This window comes from Bombus flavifrons, chromosome 7, assembly GCF_040668555.2.
Source record: "Bombus flavifrons isolate JBK064 chromosome 7, iyBomFlav1_principal, whole genome shotgun sequence".
Classification (NCBI taxonomy): Eukaryota; Metazoa; Arthropoda; class Insecta; order Hymenoptera; family Apidae; genus Bombus; species Bombus flavifrons.
The window spans coordinates 872,540-895,299 of NC_138448.1; the positions used below are offsets into that span (position 1 = coordinate 872,540).

The window sequence follows — 22,760 nt, forward strand, 5'->3', positions numbered from 1 at the left end:
TCAATTATTATGGACAGTGGCGGGTTTTGGGTACTGCAAGCACGGTACCAGAATCGAGTGGAATCCAGCTGAGAAGCCGGGCCCGGTAGACGTCGAACGAGTAGGATTATTCGCCGGTGGATCGGGAGCTGGAGCCGGGACACTGGGGTCGGAGCCGGGGCCGGGGAACAATGTCGGAAACGACGAGGACGGTATGCCGAGATATGCAGGATATCGCGCAGAACTGCGATCCTTCGAGGTCGGGAGCAGAGGCACACGGTTATAGAGCGGTGTGCGCGAGTAAAGCTAGATACATATCCCCCGTTGCACCACTACTACCACCGCTACTATCACCCCTATCGTCGGCTCTCTGCACCAATACCTATGTAACACCGTCACTAACACCAATGTTCAGCAGCAACGCGCACCGAGAGAGAATACGTCTAAGTGTATTACCTTCGGGAGCGCACCGTTCCACCTAAATATGTAATAATATCTACCGGAGATACCGGCATTCCTCGACCTCGAGAAGAATTCGATCAAAATGTGTCGCGATACTCTGCTGGTATGCCAGGTGAGCTACGCGTCTCTCTCCCTGCTCACTCGCCTACTCCTTTCCTTTCCTCCGCCGTTTACGCTGACTACGTCTTCTTCGGCTTGTTCGACCCACACTCTGTGCCCTACACCGACAACGCTGGCTTGCTCTGTTCGAACGAGATCGAATGAGAGAGATCGATGTCTCGCCATGTCGGAGCCGTTTCTCATTGTTAGTGGAGAGTTGTTTGATCCTTAAACGTGTGATTTTTTGGAAGCGTAGCCGGTTTAAATGTAACAAATTACTTCGATGTTATATTTTATGGAATGTCATAGAAACGTTACGTACATATATTGGCCACAATGGACAAACATATAACATGTAATATAAATAAATATTGTTTGTAATCGTATCATGGTTTAGAGAAAGAATTCTTTATTAATATACACAGTGGATTGTGGACTTCTTTCATTACATAGCGGAAATTATTACAGCTTCGTTTGGATTTGGAACATATGTGATAATTGAAATACTCATTCCCTGTTAGTACTGTGAATTATTAATTTTGAATATTCATTTTCCTTTCATTTTTTTTTTAATTATAAGTTTGAGGTCCCATGCACCTTCCAAGAGTATCAGTGACCACGATGATGATAGTCAGTGGAACACTATATATCTATATATCTATCTATAATAGATAATGAAATCAAAATCCTTCAGAAAAAATAGAAATTTTTTGCGTGGGTCTCTTTTTGTAGCATATTTAGTGAATTTGGTAAGCCATGCTGTGTTCTTTTCGTGCTATACTTATGACAGGTGATTGGGATATGATGGATAAAGTTTCGTATATCGCAAGCATCACAGATATTTGGTTTAATTTTGGTAAGAGTGTATCCGGTTGATGTGACCTATTCTTATTCGTGACAATGTAACTTGATCAGGGATATCATTGTTTCAACATTTGAAACACTTTTATTGACAGATAATCATTAAATGATTTAATAAATATAAAGTGCGTATACATATTGAAATTGTTTGATAAAAAAACTGAAGACTTTACTGTGATGAGGTAGTTAATCGATAATATTATAATAAACTGAAGGATAATAAAATAAAATAATACATAGATCGTTGATTGTGTGAATAGATCCTATGTATATATATATATGTATAAAAATAATGATCTTCAACATTCCTTTCAAAAATGCGATTTATTACACAATTTAATATATGATATTAAAATAAAAAGATAATGCTTTATATAAAGGTTTTCCGATTTTGTAACAGTTATATATGAGAAATATTTGGATATCTTCTCTTCAGTTATTTGCGAAGGTTTCAGCACCAAATTAAATGCAACTGAAATATACGATTATGTACCAATTTTTACATAAAACTTTGTTGTCATACGATATTTCTTAAATTTAAATCTATTAATTAAAGAATTAAACTGCATATAAAAGATAAATACCTACTAATAAATCATTCTGCTCGACCGAAATCGGATCAATATTTCGTGATGTCGAAACTATTTCTCAGCGGAAAGGAATTTGAGGGTTGGGGAATTGTTAAACCCTTAAGTGCATGATTCTTTTAAATATAATAAAACGCGTGCTTTTGCTCATTTATATGTTATCAAATCATACTTATATACATAATTATATATTTTACTTGGAAGTAGAAATCAATAAAGATAGACCCTTACATGCATGATTTTTCTAAATAAAACATTCAAAGAATCTCAATTTACAATACAAAACTATTGAAAAATAATTTTTAGAATCTATCTTTATTCTTCTGTACTTTGTTTTGTGTGAAAGAGATATTATTTAACTATTTTATTCTTATTCTCATCGTATATTTGACGCAGTTAAATACATGAAAAATTTCTGTAAAATTGTGTTGAAAAAAGACCATTTTATTACTTTTATATTTGACGTAAGTAGATAAGTATTTGAAGCGATTATCGAAAGAATGAAATATATATACACATGATAAAAAAAAAGTCTTAATCGCAATATCAATCTTGATTGTCTCGTTTATACGATATTGCTAGAATATTACTGCTTTGGTATTTCTGCTTTATTCAATATATTGGTTGAAACCAATAAACTTAATTAATGATAACAGTTTCATTGTTCAAATTACTTGTAATTAAAATCGATCGAGAATCTATATGTTTATTAGCTCTCATAATCTCGAATAAAGTAAATCAAAATAATTATGTGTATTGTAGATGTTGTTTACCCAATTCATGCAGAATTTGTTTTGTGCAGATCTGTGCCAATACTTTTCTTCATTATTATATACTACTTATAGATTATATACCTATAATAAATGAAAAGAAATAATGGAATGCTATATGAATACTGCATAATACAGCATTTGATACATTTTAATTTCAAATTTTTGATAAGCGATTTTCCAATTTAAGATTCATTTAGACACAACCGTGCCATGTCCTTTCCGTATCCGTTCCATATTCGCTCCATGTTCCGGGCATTTATGTGTCAATATTTATAATTTATATACGACTAGGGAACGGGATTAAACATTTCCAACTATATATTTATTTATATTTAAATGAGCTGTTAGGAAAAGAATTCTTTTAACTGGTGTGACGATATAAATCCCAACGAATTGAAGAGACCTCTTTTCTCTCATCGGAGGTTAATTTGCTGGAGTCTTTTTAACTGTAATAGCTTATAATAGACTTACTATAATAGCTACATTTATAGACTAACTGCAATAGCTACACTTTTGGATGAAGAGAAAAAAGAAGTAACAAAGGAAAAGACGATTTAGTCTATATGCATCATAACAAAACCGCGAAGGAAAAGGAGATTTCCATCTTTACAAGTAATTAATAGATCATGGATTAAAATTTTGTAAATACTCCAGAATGACATAGTATTCTTATAACTGATTAGACAGTACTCAGTCTTCGCGTTTTTCGCTACAAAAAATAGCGTCATGCAGGGACGAGACGAGGCAAACAGAAAAAATGTCGAAGACTAGCAAATGTGTCCGTGGCATGCATGTCCAGGCGATGGATGAGTGACAGGCACGATACGGATCATGTATAAACTGTTATAATCAAAACTATGAGGCCGATTCGAGTTCGGAACACGGACATGGTTCGGTTTTGTATAGATGGGATTACAATAGTCAATCCTATGTTACCAAAACTATCCTTTTATTTGATTATGGAACTAACTATGTATTTTTGCATCCTATTAAACACTTGAAAAATGCCGATTGTTACAATATTAAATATATCCTTAATTGTTTATAAAATTTCATGGATTTATCACATATTTTAAATGCTGTTCGCTCTCCAACTATCTTAGTCACCATATGACATCGACATAAACAAATCAATTAAAAATTTTGTAATTTCCTTAAAAATTTTTGTTGACATTTATAGCTGGTCGATCGTATTATATTGTAATAGCGGTAGACCGGTTAGCAGCTTGTCAGCTCAGAAAACAATGGTGCATCGGCGCAATTTTATCGATGTACAATCGGTTGAGCAAGTCGATACTCGAGTTGATAAATATCAACTACTTTCCTTCGGCACATTTCACAATGTACGCCCATCTCAAGTTTGTATTTGTATTGTTACTATTCGTGTAATCGGGCTGCTTAAGTATTCACCCTTTGTGCGAACTTTTGATATTACTTTCAAACTTACAAAGATCCTTTCACATTGAATTCCTATTCATATCAACAAAAATTTGTAAGTTTTGTGAAACTTGTAAAGATTTTAAGACCAGGTAAATATGAAAACGTCATGTATTTTAATTATATTATTGCCTTGACCGGCTATAACCTTGTTTCATTTTTCAGTATCGAACTATACTTTAATTAGTTAGCTAAACTTTAGTTCTATCAGAAACCGTGTAAAAAACTACGAAAGACATATTTGAATAAAGACAAAAGTGTAAATCCGATTATATACTTATACTTCGTTAACTTATACTTATACTTTGTTTTTAATTTAGATTATAACTAGACTGCGAATATTTATGCGAATTCATATTTTTATACATACAAGTAAAGAAATGGAATTTATTTTATTTATTTTGTTTTGAATATTTTATATACTTTTAAATATCATATATATCCTATGCATTTATGCATCTTTGAATTTTGTATAGATGTATAAAGATCTACAATTTAGTTGTGACTATTACAATCTGTGAGTAAAGTTATTACTCGTTACCTTTAAGAAAGCGCAAGAAACTTTATCTGAAATCTAAAAAGACCCCCCCCCCCAAAAAAAGAAAATAAGTCTCAAGGGAAAGTTGTAACGTGTACATCATGTACGAGGATGCGGAAGATGCATCTGGCATCGACCAAGATTTCTTCAACGCGTTAGCGCTGTTACATTCGACGGAGGACGACAGTGCGGAGAAACTTCGTAAAATGCTGGATACGTCCATCCAGAGTAGGTATGGCTTTGACAAAACTTTGATGGCTAAGATCCCGAAGAAATTTCTGCAGAATACGAAAATCCGTGGCAAGTCGTTCGCGAATTCGAACGAGAAATCCGAAATATCTTGGCGTAAAGGAGGTAATGATAAAGCCTTGAGAAAAACCGGCAGTCTATCGCTTTCTACGAATAATACAACAGAAATTAATTGGAAACCGATGAAAATATTTGATGCGAATATTGAGGATTGTAGCGAAAAAGGGGACATTCCGAGGATATCTATTCCTGATGAAGGATCTGGAGATGGACTTTTATGCAAGGTTTCTGCGCTATTTAAATTCAAATAATTTAATAACAATAATTTAAATTGTCATCATTTTATAAAATGAAGGGTCCGTTAAGAAAAGAGGGAATGTCAAATTTTAACATTTTTATAAAAAAAAGAAAATTTATTTTTCAGTATACATACATATAATGTCACACCTTCATATTTTCTCATTTATTAAAATGAAACATCATTTTATTCCTTATTTTATTCTGCATTTTATTCTCCCTTTCTTACATTGCTTTTCTTTGATATCCCCCATTTTTTCATTGTATACCTCAACTTGTTATAACCACCGCAATACTCAGAACACAATAGTCATACTATTCATACTCATAATACTCAGACATAGGATGCAAAAAATGTCAAAGTCAAAATTCGCAAAAATTGATATTCCCCGCTTTTTTCGTAGACTCTTTAAATAAAAATCTTATTTAATTTGATTGATTATAAAAATTCTAAATATGGTTTATACTTTTTATATTTATATTGAACACTGATCCATCAACTCTCCCTTTTTCTTTAACCTACAATTATAACAAGCAACTATTTGGCTATCTAATTACCCCTAATTATCTATACATATAATAAGGCAATAGAAGGGTTGTGTCTCTAGATTGAACAAAGAAAAATAAGAATCATTTAGGAACAGCTCATAAGCTGTACTGATATAGTGGAAGAAACTAATTTTTGAAATTTGTATCTTTCTGTTTGTTCGTCACATTACGTAAAAACTTTCGAACGGATTTTGATGAGATATTGTCTGTATGTATAGTTTAGTATCCGGGAAAGAAAATAGGATATGTTTCATCTCGATCCGTTTTATAAAAATCGAGAAGTAGCCTGGCATCTGAGTTATATGCGCTCCTATGTTTGGTACAAGTCAAGCAACGGTGGTTATTGAGTATGTCGTATTTGTTTTGAAATCGAATCTTTTATAATTTAATATTTTCAGCTGTAGGGATTAACCTAATCGTTAGCATAAAAAATGTGTAGGTATTTCCTTGTATTAGTAATCTACCAACAATTAGTAATCTAACCAAGTTACAGACAAAAGTTAGATGTATAAAAGAGCATTTACACAATAACTGCTTTAACATATTTATTATAATTTCATTTTATGAAATTTGTAGATCTGTAACGGAGCGAAGCTAGGTCCACTGATACTGCTGGAGTGTCAAGAATGTCAAGAAGTCTATCACCCCCTGTGCCATCAACCCCCTGTCGTCGACATCGACGTCTACGATCCGAGAATCGTATGGCGGTGTAGAAAATGTATGGATACCTACTCTCTAAACTCTGTCATTGCGTCCGATGAAAAGAAAGTGAAAAGGTCTCGTCCACCGAACGACGAGGGCAAAGCCAAAGAACCTTCTACAAAAGTGACCAAGTCAGGGAAATTGAATGGGTATCTTGTGAAAGATGAAACTGATACCGCTGATCAAACTTCATCCGGTAAATATATGTATCCCACTGTTATATACAGGGTGTTTTGTAATTGATAGTAGAAGAGGGTAATTCTAGATGAAGAAATAAATCAAAAGTGTAGCATAACATTTTTTCATATTATTATTGTATGCGAAAATATTTTCTGAATATTTGTCTGTTACTTGTCATTGCATTGTATGTCTTGATTGGCACAATCCCGCTATAGACTAGTATTTCCACTTATGTTTATATGTATTGCATTGGATGAAGCAGAAAACACAAGGAAATAAGATATTCATCCTAAAGAATTTAGCAGAGTAAGCATGATAAAAGTGCTCCAAAACCAAATTAATCTTGTGATACGTTAATCGAGAAAGCTTTCTAAGAAAACCATTTCGACGAAGCCGTAGTCCTCTATTCCTATTATTAGAGTAAAAAATGTATATAGTATTTACAATCTTCGTCGCTTTCATGATTGATTACAGAATTTACTCGTCCAACATTGAAAATTTTGTCGAGTATCTCAACAAGGCTTATAATATGTATGTATCACATACATATCTAACATATACTAATGTGATTACCGTTTACACATTCATAAAAATATCATTTTATTCCTCAACGCCAATCGAATTTGACGTATATTCTGTACTATAGTGCTTGTATGTTTTGCTGCTAATATGTCGTGATCAAAGCTAAATTTAAATTATATTATTATTTTCTCTCAAATAACGCAGGTTAATATTATTTTCGGAATCTATTATTTCTGCCAATTACGATACTGCTTGTGATAATTAGTAAAATTCAGTAAGAAAGATTCTAAAATTTCCCCCTCATTCTTGAAAAATCCGCATTGTTTGAGATTTCATCCAGAGCTGACTACAAAGTGTTAAAAATGGAGCTTCTTGGTATAGAATATAAACTATCAATGTTTATAATAAAAGTATTATATTCTTCCTTTTGTAGTTTGCAGCAGATAAAAGAAGTATCTCTACGATTAATATACGATAATATAATACGAGGAATACTTCTGCTGTACGAGGAATGTTACCACTTACTGGATACTACCAACTGCCACAAGCAATGTCATACTCTCTAAATCGGCTATACACGCAAGTACATACTTAAGCGGTATACGCGCACAAATGTATTGCACAAATATACTTTACGGTCATATAGCCTCCATACGACACAAGTATATTTAAATAATGTTAATATACGTTAGTATACCCTGTAGTCGATGGACAACGACGATGTATTCGCTTTCGCTTCTTTCGCCTTAGTTTTCCGATTTGTACAAATCTGTGCTTCTTCTACACACGCTCAAGTATACTTGAGTATACGCGATTTGTGCAATATGTATACAGTAGTAGTAATTCATATATTTTAAAGTCAAAATATCTATGCAATAATATCATATACACGCCCATGTATATCTATTTGTGTAATAAATTTCTACTTTATACACATGGAAGAGTAAAAAACTATACAAAAGTTGAAAAAATTATGAGTAAGAAATAAACATGACAGGCAGCTTCTATTGTAAAAACATAGATATTGTCACTCAATAATTTTAATAAAAAATTTGTATTTTTAAAATATTCCTAATTTCTTAAAAATACGTTTTACAGTAAAAACAATCTGTAAAACTTCCAACATGTAACACTAGCTATGGTATCTGAGATTTTCTTCACAATTCTTTATAGGATAGGACAAAAGATATCAAGCATGAACCTAGATAAATGAAAGATATGAATTATGTTTAGGTTAATAATTATGCTAATAATAGAAGTAAGGGCTAAAACTTCGTCGAAATCTTTTTCTAGGAAACTCCCTCGATTGACGTATCACAAATTTAGTTTGGTTTATGAGCATTTTTATCGTGCTCATCGACTACACTTTTTAATTAATTTAAAAACATTTTTTATTCTGTCGGATACGCGGTCCTGCTTTTCGTGTCGGTGGAAATTTCTATAAACGCTGCCTACTGTGTTCTGTTAATTCATTTTATCAAAGGCTGAACCCATCTTTTTTCAATGTTATACTTATGATACTTTTGATTTTTTCAGAATACACAATTGTAATTAAACAAACTAATATTTCAACTTATGTTTGTATATTAAATATTAAACCAGCTTCTGCCAGCAACTTCGTTCGCGTAGATTACTAATATATGGAACAATTTTTAAGTAGATGAATATTTATGTATGTTAACAATTAGATTATTCTCCTTAATTAAAAATATTAAATTATAGAATGTTCAATTTCAAAACAAACACGACGTAAACAATAACCATTATTCTTTGACCTTTACCAAACATGAAAGCGCATACAACTCAGAAGACAGGCTACTTCTCAGTTTCTACAAAACGGATCGAGATGAAACATATTTTTTCCTATTTTTTTCTTTGGGAACTAAACCACACAATAAAGAAACCCTCATCAAAATCCATTTAGTAGTTTTTATGTGATGCGAATACAAAAAGACGAACAAACGGACGAACAAATAGACAAACAAAAAGATTCCAAAATTAGCTTTTTCCGACTTCCAACCCTTCTACTGTTCTATTTTATGTATAGATACTGTAAAACGCACAATGAAACAGGAATTATTACTAGATATAAGACACCCTGTATATTTACCTTTTTATTCTTTAGTTTTATTCATATATACTAGAGAATACTTATGACCTTAGATGTTTCTCAAAAAATTGGTTGTATTGGCGAAGATACATCGATTACAAAAGGTTCTGTCTTTTCGAGCCAAAAGACGAGGACAATATCGTCGATTCAATTAAGAAAACGAATTGGATCCAAACTTTCAGTCATTCGATCCATAGTAAAATGATATTTGTAATGTTAGTAATTAAGAATGTTTCAAATTGTCTTTTATTAGTTTGCAATAAATAAATCTAATTTGGATTGTTATTTTATGTATAAATGTATAAAAATGATTATTGGTTTGAGATTATAACTTCTTGTAATTTAAACATTTAAGTTTTCATTTCAGATTTGTTATTTTGCTTTATCAAATTCATAGTGGTGTAAATAAATCAAATTTTGTCACCATTTATTATAATTATTTTCTCAATCTAAATTAACAATTAAACTGATTATATGAAATTTTGGAAGGTTAACAGAACGTTAAAAATGTCTATCAATATCATATTTAAACTAATTGGACCACGATACAGGATATTATTTAAACAAAATATTTGAGAAATGATTATTTTAGTGATATATCATCTTATTTGATCATTAGTTTTTTAGTTTATTTGAATCAGCCAATAACATTTTCTTGAATTATTTTATTATTTAGTTATTAAATGAAAATTTTTTATTTTATTTCATATATTGTAATTGATTAGATGTTTCCTGAGATATTATAACGACTTCATAATGTCTGACGTACGCAAGCTTAAACACGTGCATAGGTATCATTCAAGGATAATTAAAATTAAAACAATTCTAAGAGAAATGTTTCTACGTTGTAAAATAACTTGGCTATGTTCATATCTCAAACACATGCAAAACACAATATTTAAAATTCGAATTAACGTTAACAATCAAAATTATTTGATATTGTATTTGAAAAAATAGAATTAATTTAGTAAATAGGAATTATTAGTATTATATACATGTAGTATCGTGGAAAGAGAGCCTGTGGTGGCACTCGATACAAATACCACCACTCGACACTAAAACTAGCGTCGGACGACGGTAGCGCGGTGGTTAGCGCCTCTACTCCAAACATCTCAACATCTACTCCAAACATCTCAACAGTCAAGTAAAAATCCTGTGCTATCAAGCACTAATCAGACCGATCATAACCTATGGCTGCCCAATCTGGTACAACATATCAGCCTCCCAAATGGAAAAAATTCGCAGATTCGAAAGAAAATGCATCAGAGCTTGCTTGAGTACTTACAGATCCGAACACAGCGGATTCAAAAAATATGTCAAAAACAAAACAATCTATGACCTAGCCAACATTCACCGCATAGACTGTCACATCTTAAAATTAATAAGAAACCACTTCGCGCAAGCTGCAAAGATACAAGAAAATAGCCTAATCTTCAGTTGCTTATTCCCAAATGACGCATATTACAAAAACACTCTGGCAACAGGCTACATCCCCCCAGAAGCGTTCCTATACCTAGACGAAAAAAACTACCTCCAAGACCAAAATAACATTCCAATAATCTATCACATAAAAAGAAAAATAGGAACCAAAACTATACTCTACGAAGAAAACTTAAACGGACAAACCGCAGACACTAGGTGGAGATACAACATGGCCCTCCCTCTGAAAGACACTAAAGACAAACACAGAAAAAACACAAAGAAATATTGGTGGATTCCAAATCCATAATAAAACAAGAGAGCAAACCATTAAACCGGCAGAACACAACTCTGACACCGTATAACGCAGGTGTAACTGTAAATATTTGTAAATATTGTAAATACACCTATTTGACATCCCCCTCCCCCGCCCTCTCCCTATTATCCCGCCTCCCCCCAAAGTTATACAGCGCCCAAAAAGTAGACTACCGAAGCGTCCTGTTTTGCGACCAAGTTTTCAGGACAGAAAAATCAACCAAAAACAAAATTACATAAAAGCTCCGCTCCCCAGCGGCTTAAATCCAAAGAATAGATTTAAAACACAAAAAATGTAAAACGCCGACACATAATATAGTATGGCTACGTCGTACCGTCGCGTATCGGTACTTTTGCCTAACACATCTTATTGAAATTCATAGTTTATTGTGAATACCCAATATGTATTAAAAATTGTATCTTGGTTTAAATAAACTTAAAAAAAAAGCAGTGGTTAGCGGCGCCTTAGGTTGCGAACGTTCGGGGAGCACGAGGCGGCTACGGGTTTTCAGGGCGTAGAACCACGCCCTGGGAAACCCCGATGAATCTGATATTCTCCTATAGTCGGACGGTGACTGGTCGACGCCTTTGGCCCCCGCCAGTTTGCCGATCCGGTGCGGAGAACCTCAGAGAAGTTGGTGGGCCCGTATCCGCCAAGACCACTCACCTCACCTTCTTGTGGGGCTCCCCGTCACCCTGCACCAGCCTTGACCGGGGCAGGGTGTGAAAGAGTGAGTGGCACTAGGATGGAAACCCTTGTTGACGACCTCGGTAATTTCTCGAATAACAATGGATAGAAAAACGAATCGAAGAATCGTTTACGGTGCAGGAGAGGGATACCCCAGTACCGGCGCAGCCGCGGGTTGTAAAGCGGGCACCGCTGCGTCGTCATCGAGCAACCGTGGCCGTCCGGGGGTGGGCCGCCAGGCCCCTGGACACGCTCATGCGTCTGGCGAAGGGGACTCGCGAACTGGGGAGTCTCGGAGAGAGTCGGAGGAACCCGACGTTTTGACCATCGGCCCGGGACCTTCGTGGGGTGGGATGCGGCGGCACCGCGGTGGCGGCGGGGGGTTGAGATCCGACGGCGAAATGTCGTCATGCTCTTCCTATTCGACCGTCGCGGGCACATTCGGCAAGCGGTCGTACCGCAGGATTGCCGAGTCCACAGAAAACACCGCCTCCGCCGCCAACGGCCGCGGCGGAGGCGCGGGACGTCGCACACGGCGGGGGGACGCGCCAGACTCCGATCCAGACTCCGCGCTACTTCCGGCTCACGGGAAAAGGAAGAAGAGGGGCGTGAGGCGCGGGACGGATACCGACACAGATACCGACGCCGAGGCTGCCACCGTGGTCGCCGCCGCCTCTACCACCCGCAGCGGTGCCGACGGCGGCGACGACATGCGGAGGGACGAAGTGAGGACTGGACCGGTCGACAAGCAAGTGACCGTGAAAGAAGCGGAACCAATCCGCGATCAGGAAGAGGAGGACGTCGTATACCTGCAAAGGACGGTGCGCTTTCTGGAGGGAGAGGTCAGTCGTCTCCAAGAAACGGTGGAACGGCTGACCAAGGATCGCACGGAGAGGACAGTCAAAGTTGATAACAACGACGGCAAAGGACAAGAGGTGGGGATCACCTCTACGAGGAGGACAAAAGAAAATGTTCCCCGGGTCCCAACGGGAATGGTTATGGGTCCCCCTCCCCACCTCCCCCACACTCCTGGTCAGCGTCGCGCCGTCTCCGCTGTCCCGACGGGTCGGGGAGTAATACACGTAATGCACGTAAAACACATACCGAGGGAACGGATAGAGGGGAACGGAAGAAAATGTTTCCGGAGCCCCAACGGGAGTGATTATGGGTCGGGTTGGGGAGTAATTCAAAAACTAAGAAAACGGATAGATTCGGTGGTCCAGGACCTCGAGATCCACTAGAAGATTTCAAGATCCTGTTCCTCCGCAAGTTGGAGGAATGTCGGCAAAAAATAATGCCAGGGGGGGGGGGCAATTCCCCCGGCTACGGATGCTGGAGTCGCCGCAGGAATCGTACAAGCACGATTGCGGTCGGCAAGAGACACCTCGCGGTCGACCATGGAGTCGTCGGCCGACGAGACAGGATTCACCACTGTGGTAGGAGCAAGAAGAGGAAGAGCGAGGACAAAGAACAGGAAGCCCACGGTGCAACCTCTTCCAACGGTCCATGCGCCGACCGAGGACGCAAGAACCAAGGGACGGGTATCGTCGTCTCTTCCGTCGTCGACATTGCGAATAGGGGCCTTGGCGCCCTGGACGGCGACCGGAAGCAGCGGAACGAGGGCAAGGACTTTCGCGGAGGCGGCCGCTCGGTCTCCGGTGCGCCCCCGCACGGGAAGGGAATCCATGCGAGCAGCAGGCAGCGGCAATGGACTCGGAGCTATCGGGGCAGGAAAGAAACGCAACGCTAGCGGGCGGGACGCGCACAGCGAGAAAGTGCCGGGCCTTCCCCGACCCTCACGGTGTGCCGCGGTGTCGCTCACCGTGAGGGACTTCACGTACAGGGATGCGATGTCAGTGGTGAAGAGAGAAGTCAAGCTCTCCGAACTCGACATCACGGAGTTAAGACCGAGGAGGGCGATCACGAGGGCGCTGCTGTTCGAAATCCCAGGCCAGGACGCTGGAAGCAAAGCATCGCGACTGGCCGAGCGGATGGCGGCCACGCTGAAGGATTTGGTAACCGTCCCGCGAAGGACGGCCGAACTAAGAGTGACCGGACTGGAGGACTCGGTCACCGCGGAGGAGGTGGCAGCCGCCGTTGCTGAGGCCGGGGGCTGCCACCCCGACGAGGTCAACGTGGGGGTTATACGTTCCGCTCCTCGGGGCCTCGGGTCGGTATGGCTACGCTGCCCGCTGACAGCGGCCAGGAGAATCAGCAGAGGAAGAGATGCCGGACCAGGAGGTAGGATCAACATAGGTTGGTCAGCGGCGAGGGTTTCCCCACTCCCTACGCGCCGACTCCAATGCTTCAGGTGCATGGAGTCGGGTCACGTGCGCCGGGACTGCACATTGACGGCCGACCGGTCGGAGCGCTGCTACCGGTGCGGGGCGGAAGGACATCGCGCCAGGGACTGCCCTCGACGCACCGTATGGGATCACCGGCATGCAAACCGCCTGCCCATAAGAGGAGGGCCGCACAGGAAGCAAGGACCGTTCCAGGCGACGGTGGGGATGCGGTGACGAGGAAGGAAACAATACCGCCGTCAACTGATCCCACGAAGGACAGAAGAATGGATGGAGAAGTCGGACACAACGACTGCGAGGGGAACGGCCCGGAGGAGGCCATGGAGACGGAGCCTTCCCCGACGTGAGCGGAAGGAGAGGAGGAGGACAACTGCTCCTGCAGTGCAATCTTAACCGCTCCCGCCGCGCTCAGGACTTAATGTTTCAGAGCCTGACGGAGCGGCGGATTGCTCTGGCGGCAGTAGCCGAGCCGTACAGCATTCCCGACGCGTCACGAGGCGCTGGGGATCTGATCGGCTCGGTCGCCATATTCTGGACTGAGATTGCGGGAAGCCCTTCCTGCTCGGTGATTGAGCGGGGACGGGGCTTCGTGGCCGTGAAATGGGGCGACCTGGCCGTGGTGGCCGTCTACGTGTCGCCCAACATCAGCCGGACAGAATACGCCTCCTTTCTGGACGGACTCGCGGCTTGCACGAGACGTTTGGGCGCCTGCCCGTCATTGGTCCTCGGGGACTTCAACGCCAACTCAACGGCGTGGGGCTCCCGTAGGACCAACGGAAGAGGGCGCGACGTACAGGACTGGGCGGCCGCACTCGACCTCCGGCTTATGAACCGGGGGTCGTCCAGCACGTGCGTGGCGGGGCGGGGCGAGTCCATAGTGGACCTCACATGGTCAAACACCGCCGCATCCCGCCGCGTTTCCGGTTGGGAGGTCTCCCCGGAGGAGACCCTCTCGGACCATCTCTACATCCTGCTGGAGGTGGAGGTTGGCGGCGCGATGGGCGACCGTTCGTCGGGTGCGCGCGGGCCCATCGGCCCACCGGGAAGGAGAAGAAAATTCCCGCGGTGGGCGGTGACCCGCCGCGACGAGGACTTCATGGCGGCGGCCGCTATAGCCGTGGCTTGGTTGAAAGAATCCCCGACCGACGAGGACGCGGGAGCGGGAGCGACCCGGCTGAGGCGCGGCATGCACGCGATCTGTGATTCGTGTATGCCACGGTCTGGAGCGCCGCGCCGCGCCGGCGCTGTGTACTGGTGGTCTGAGGAGATCGCTCCTCTCCGCGAGGCGTGTATCCACGCTCGGCGCCAGTACACCAGATCCCGGCGTAGACGGCGGGAGGATGAAGGCACGGTGGCTTGTCTGTACGAGGCCTACCGCGAAGCGCGGAGGCCCCTGCAACGAGCCATCAAGGAGGCGAAGAGGCGGGCCTGGGACGAGCTTCTGGCCAGCCTCGACTCTGATCCCTGGGGGCGTCCTTACAAGATGGTATTGAACAAACTCCGTCCATGGGCGCCTCCCTTAACGGAGAGCATGGACCCTCGGTTCCTGGAGGAGGTCGTCGGCACCCTGTTCCCGGGAGCAGCGAACATGGGAGTTGGCAGCTTTACCGAAGAGGAGGAGCAGGAGTCTCAACCGCTGGAAGAAGAACCACGGGTCACTGCGAGAAGTTGGAGCCCGGAATCGAGGATCACCAAGGAAGAACTGGCCGGGGCCGTCGAGAAGATCAGAGCTCGGAAAGCTCCGGGTCCCGATGGAGTCCCGGCCCGCCTGTGGAAGGACGTTGCCGGGGTCTTGGCCCCGAGACTAATGCGTCTGTTCGACGGATGCGTGTCTCGAGGTGAATTCCCCACTTCCTTCCCCATTCCCCATTCCCCAGGGCGGATGGTCCTGCTGCCGAAGCCGGGGCGCTCTCCGGACTCGCCTTCCGCCTTCCGGCCGGTGTGCCTTTTGGACGAGGAGGGCAAGTTGCTGGAGAGAGTGGTGGCTGCCCGCCTGGAGTCGCATTTATCCCGGAGCATGCCCGGGTTGCACGATGGCCTGTTCGGTTTCCGGATGGTGCGGTCTACTACCGACGCTGTCGCTGTCGCCCTTGTCGAGGGGGCCGAGCGGCGTGGTTACGTGGCGTTGACCGTGTCGCTGGACGTGGTCAACGCCTTCAACAGCATCCCGTGGGACAGGATATGCCGGGCCCTCGAATTTCATCGGGTACCCGCGTATCTGCGGGATGTGGTCCGGGCGTTCCTCCGGGATCGGAGTATCGTTTACACCGTCCGGGGCGGAGGGGTGACCGGGAGGGCTGTACACCGCGGGGTCCCGCAAGGTTCGGTGTTGGGCCCGTTGCTGTGGAACATCGCGTACGACGCGGTACTTCGGACGCCGATGCCTCCAAACTCGGCACTGGCGTGCTACGCCGACGACACGTTGGTGCTGGTCTGGGGCACGGCATGGGGTAGAACCGTCCGCCTGGCGGAGCTGGCGGTGGCCTGCGTGGTCGCCGAAATCAAGGGATTGGGACTGAGGTTGTCCCCTGAGAAGTCCGAGGCAATGTGGTTTTGCCGCAAGGCCGATCACGGGACGCCTCCAGCGGGTTACCGCCTGAGGTTGGAAGGGGCTGAGATCGGGTTCGAAACCAGCATGAATATCTGGGCCTGACCCTCGACAGCCACTGGACCTTCGGCGCTCACTTCGAGCCCCTGACGCCGTCTGTTGAGGCGACGGCGAACGCCTTAGGACGTCTGCTGCCTCGGCTGGGCGGGCCCGACGTCGGAGTGCGTCGGCTGTACGCCAGCCTGGTGCGATCGAGGCTCTTCTACAGAGCTCCGATCTGGGTGGAGGACCTGATGACCAACCGTCACGGTCTCCTAGTGGTCAGGAGGCTGCACAGGACGGTGGCCATCAAGGTAGTGAGGGGCTTCCGCACCATTTCGGCGGCGGTAGCGGCGGTGCTCGCCGGGTTTCGCCCGTTCGAATTGCAGGCCCTGATGTGTCGTGAGATTTATCTCCACACTCGGGGTCTGTCGGACAGGGCGGGCCTGGTGGGCGCCGACGTCAGGGTTCAGGCTCGGCGAGCTTTGCTCGACAGATGGCGCGCCAGCCTCGACACGAGAGCGGGTGCGCCGGGGATAAGGGTCCTCGGGGCCGTCCTTCCAAACTGGGACGTTTGGTTGGACGGCGGCGGGCCTCCCCTGACCTACAGGGTGACGCAGGTGCTCACCGGACACGGTTGCTTCGGTGAGTATCTGCACCGAATCGGGAAGGAGGCGACCGCGCGCTGCTACCACTGCGATGCAAGCGTGGATTCGGTGCAGCACATGCTGGAATACTGTCCGGCGTGGGCGCGGCCGCGCCACGACCTCATCGTGGAAATTGGTTGGGATCTCTCGCCGCCGACGATCCTCGAGGCATTGTTGGTAAGCGAGAGAAGGAGGAGGGCCGTGACCTCTTTGTGTGAGCAAGTCATGCTTCGAAAAGAGGCCGCGGAGAGGGTGAAGGTGCGGTACTCTCACCCTGAGAGGACTGACCGACGAGGGCGCGGCAGAGGTCATGGACGCGCTTCGGTGAGACGCATTAGGTCCGCCGCGTCCCCCGGTGGGGTGCAAACTTAGGTGCTGGCAGCTCAGCGCCCCGGGGCCACAAAGCAGCCCGGTAGGGGAACCGGACTGCCTGGCACGGCGGCTCCGGCGACGAGGCGCGGTGTGACGTGGCCGCACATCGCTCCATTAGGGGTCGTATTGAGCGCGGGGGGGGGGCGGTGTATCGCTTACACCGGTTCCCGGGTCCCTCTCGATCGCAGCCGGGACGGTCATCGTGGAGGTTTTAGTCGGTTGGAGTCCGGCGCTACCACGCCGCTTTTCCCCAGAAGCGACCTGGTGTCCGTGCGGATTTCCTCCACGTTAATAAAAAGAAAAAAAAAAAAAGGTTGCGAACGTTCGGGACCCGGGTTCGAATCCCGGCGACCGGAGTCCGATTTTTCTTCCACGATATAGAAATTAGAAGAGAAGCGGCCGTACCCAGCAGTGCCATCTACAGCGCTAAGCAGCCGGCGATGCTATATACATGTTACTAATAATTTATTTATTATACTACAAAATCTAGCAGTAAAAAAAGAATTTCCAGTGTAAAATTTCAAATACATACACATACTTAAAATAAAATAAAAAGCAGAAAGTATTGAACGGGCGAAAGGTACATACAAAGTACGCTTTATTATTTGCTTGTTACATGTACAATGGAAAATCTATCTCGAACGTCTTTCGCTCTCTAAAAATCAATCCACACAAATTAATACTTCACTCTCGCGAAACAACGCTTCAGTCGCGGTACAGGATGCCTTATTTAAGCCGATTACAGACGTAACTTGTTACACTACACTACACCAACTCAACCAAACCAAGAAATCTCTCCAAAAATAAAAATAACGAAATAAATCGGATTTCGAAAAGAACAACACATATTTGATTATTCATTAATCAATGATAATTCACTATTGAACTATCGCATTATATTTTAATAATTAAACTGCGGATATTTGTGCAGATTCGTATTTCTGTGTAATTGAGTTGAGATTTGTTTTACCTACTAAATATTACAACGAATACTCTATTTCAATATTTTATATAATTTCTGCACATTATATGTAGTATTGGACTCAAGTAGGTGCAGATTCGAGCCCTTTGTACCTTATGAGCTCTTCATATTCTTCATAAGTATTTCGAGAAAAGAAGCGATAGACAGAATTTTAAACAAACTTGAATGTAAATGCGACAGATTCAAATCCCCTACGAATACATTTACAAATAAAAAGACTCCTAAAGAGGATCGAACGTTGTTCGTATAGGTTCGAAACTTTATCGGCACTTTAACAGAAATTCTACTTCATTTAAAATCACTTTTCTTGGCTATCGTTCTTAAATTGTTACAACTGTGGATGTTTAAACAAAATTTATAGGAATCCCGTTTATTGTCTATGATTCTACAGAATTTATCTAAATAGAAGAATTCAACAAGACTCTCCTGATTCGATTGCTACTTACAAAGGGTTCAATTCATTTAAATATCGAAGTACCTAGTTATGAGTAGATTTTCGAAAGTTACGAAGAATCATTCAGAGGTTCGGCACCAGCTTATAAATATCGAATACTTGGCGATTATAATGGCAAGAACCATTATACCTTACAGCTAGTAAATATTTGAAGTGAACTTTGGATACTAGATTTGATTCAAATTTATAAGTATATATTGTACTTGATTTTATCACTAGATTATATTTATTCTATACATTTCTTTATTTTCAAATTCTCTGTAAATGTATAAATATCCGCAGTATATTGGTAATTTACGAGTTTTATCTGTCGTCGCACGGTTCATTTCGTATGCTCATTCGTTTTCTATATTAAGGTCAACGGAGTTCAGTTACCTTCAACAGCCATGCTGAAGTTTTAATCGGATGTGATGCTCGATCACTTTCGCTCTCATTAATCGTGCGTATGAGAGAAGATTGAGCGCAAGGCGCCAAAAAATTACAGAGAGTAGCGAGTGCCGCGAGTACACCTTGTCCAGTGATAAATCGCCATTCTTCTTCTTTACATCTTGTTTCCGGTTACTTCTTATTTGATTGATGTTAACCCTTTACTACTATTGTTAAATCAGTTTAGGTTTGAGTTAAGTTGTTTAATTTTAAGGTTCTTGATTTTAATTTATATCTTACATCTTATGTAATACAATGGCTACAAAAGGTATTTTATAAACGGTATAAGATCCTTATTTTCCAATGAAGTGTTTTTTTATCAGGTTATACATTTCATTTTCTTAGTATTAAATTTTCCTAATCATATGAAAGTACTATTAAATAATACGAAATTTAATATATTCGGACCTAATTAAATAGTATGTAAATGCCATAATAAATACAATGGTAGGGAAATACTTTTCGTAGCCACTGTAAGTGTCATTGATAGTCTTCGTCACGTAAAATATAGAATATAGATCGAAATGTGCTACTACAAAATGAAGTAATAGAGTATCGTTAATAAATTAAATTAACTTTATATAACAAAATTGTTTAAAGTTTTGTGAGTACACGACGGTACGATTTAAGAATTCACCATTCTGTCGTATTCGATTTATAGAATCTAAATGACCCATATAATCGTATCGTACAGTTAGATTAATATATTTTTGTTATTATGAGTTTTTTACTGGAATCAAACATTTTAATTTTGTGTATTTGTATTAAAATATTCAACGTTTATAACTTTCTTGGAAATAATATTAATCGAATTATAATTCGATAGATTTGATTACCTTTATTCATAAAAAACACAATGTATCTTTTTTAATTGTACTCGTGCTGGTAAGTGTAATGAAATCACGCCTCGGTAGTATCATCTATCATTTTCAATATCGTATTTACTTCCATTAGTAAGTTACAATATTTGCTCATGATTTTTCATTAAAATGATACAAATTCAAACTGACGTAACAAATTAATCCATTGCATTATATTTGGAAACATAATTTTTCAATAAATTTATTGCTTCTTCAGAAGTGTACTGGAATAAATAAAACCTAATAAATCTTTCATATATTTAAATAAGTTGGTACTTAACTTTTTAAGTACCAACCACGAAAACTTTTTTTGAGGGTGAATTTATTGTTTATTGTAATTTGTAATATTACTAGTGTTTATTGTTATTTTACCATCGTTAAATTTTATCATAAAATATACATACTTTACTACAAAATAAGCAAGGTTTAAAACTGCATTTATAGAATATTTTAATATCTACCAAATATGCATATTGTGCTATTCATGGGTGTATCACACTATGGCACACAATATGTATCAATTTTTACATAGAAACATATTTTTAGGGTTGTATTTACATAAAAAACTGAAAATAATAATTTTATATCAAGTTCGCAGACACCTTTATATGGTTTCCCAATACATAAAGTGAATCTATATTCTTAGGCATAATGATCATGAATTACAAAACTCTTTCATAAAATTAGGTGGTCGATCAGAATATGAGCAAATTCTGTGATAATACCTACATATTCTCAGATGTTTATACATATATGAAAAATTTTAAAATGCTAAACTGTATAGAATATGAAAAAATATATAGGTAAAACATCCAAATTATAAAAATCCTTATAAGATTTTATAGGTAAAACAATTTCCTACCTATGTTCCATTTTTTTAATCATATTCATAAGAATATAAATTTGCACAAAGATCCGCAACCTATATATAACAAAATCGCTATTCGAAATTAAAAAGGAACAGATCTGGAAAAATTTTTTAACTACACTAGCTTAACTAGATACTGTATAAATAACAATACGTATACTTCGCGAATTACTATACAAACGCAAAAGCACTATAGCAAAACAGCTATATATTTGTGCCGATTATCACAGAATTGTCGATTATTTAAATAATTGGCGTATCGCGAAAGTAAAATTATTAAGATTTCCATTTCTGGACGTATTACTTATTGAATTAAAAGAATACTTTCGATATCTAAATTATGTAAAAATAAAACATATCATTCGTATGGAAATGTTGTTTAAAATTTTTCATTTCAATAAATTGCGAATCTTTTCTAATTTCCCGCTATTTTTATTGTAAATGGCGATAAATCCACATTTTTATACAGAAATCAAAGTTTCGACCATTGTATCGAATCGATATGTTCTGGTTGTTTCATTATTGCTAATTAATACGTTCGATTAAGTTTACAGAGCTTCTGGTATGCGGAATTCCTGAATCTTTAGTAAAAACAAGAAAAAATATATATGCATATACTCTGTGTCTTATAACTATAAAACCATTCTAAAAGTTGTAGTTTCTATGCAAGTACGAGGTAAAAGATACAACACGACAGAATCTGATCAAAAGTATACAAAATCGAACAGTTAAACGTATTGAAAATAGAAGGGATTTCACATATTATTACGTAGATTACTCTTATAATTTCATTTTATTGTATTCTGATAACGATCTCAATTTTTGTGTAATTAAATATTTTGTTATATTGGTTCTGCAGTCATGAAAGAAAAAGTAATCTAATTTTTTACGTTTTCACTTGTAGTTGCCTTTTTGCCAGTGAAATTTAATCTATTTTTGTTTATTTTAAACGAAATATGGTTTCTTAATATGATTTAAAACATGGAACGTTTCGTTCATTTTTTTTTTATTTGTGATGAGGGTTGGAAATCTAATAACATATACAGAATATAAAATTTTAGAATGGTTCTATAGTTACGAGACTATGTCTCGTATCTTACTTGCAAATAATTATACGTAAAATGTTGACCTTAAACTTAATATTGTCGGCCTAAAGAACAAAAAACACGAATAATATCCTACGAGTAGAGCAAATATTTTTAATTAATTTCATCATAGTTTCATCAACTATATTGTTCTCTCTTTAATCATTCCGAGAGCGCGAATGTATTATCATAATAAAAGTCTCTTAAAATTTTTTTTTTTATCGTGTATTCTACAAATTCCATCTTTCGAAGATGAGATTTTAAATACCTGTTGAAACTTGCGTCGTCAAATGGTAAAAAGCTCCTCTCGAAAACACTAATGTGCGTACATGCATGCAACGATTTAGAGATATTAAATAAATAATACATATGTATATCTCTAAAATTTGTCCCGACATTTTTCATTTTT

General features: G+C 40.5%; 1 protein-coding gene across 1 annotated transcript; it reads left to right on the plus strand.

Annotated features, from left to right (window-relative positions):
- Positions 1–4,837: 4,837 nt before the first annotated feature.
- Positions 4,838–9,550, plus strand: LOC138181417 (integrator complex subunit 12). The gene is made up of 3 exons (XM_069116182.1): positions 4,838–5,269; positions 6,408–6,729; positions 9,399–9,550. Exons 1-3 carry the CDS (start codon positions 4,838–4,840, stop codon positions 9,548–9,550), a joined length of 906 nt encoding a protein of 301 aa, XP_068972283.1.
- Positions 9,551–22,760: the final 13,210 nt, after the last annotated feature.

Bases quoted from the DNA above. Each gene is read 5' to 3' on its own strand.
- LOC138181417 (XM_069116182.1), top strand. From the start codon at position 4,838: ATGTACGAGGATGCGGAAGATGCATCTGGCATCGACCAAGATTTCTTC. The intron at 5,270-6,407 runs GTTTCTGCGCTA...TGAAATTTGTAG, and splicing joins GAGATGGACTTTTATGCAAG to ATCTGTAACGGAGCGAAGCT. The intron at 6,730-9,398 runs GTAAATATATGT...TTATGACCTTAG, and splicing joins CGCTGATCAAACTTCATCCG to ATGTTTCTCAAAAAATTGGT.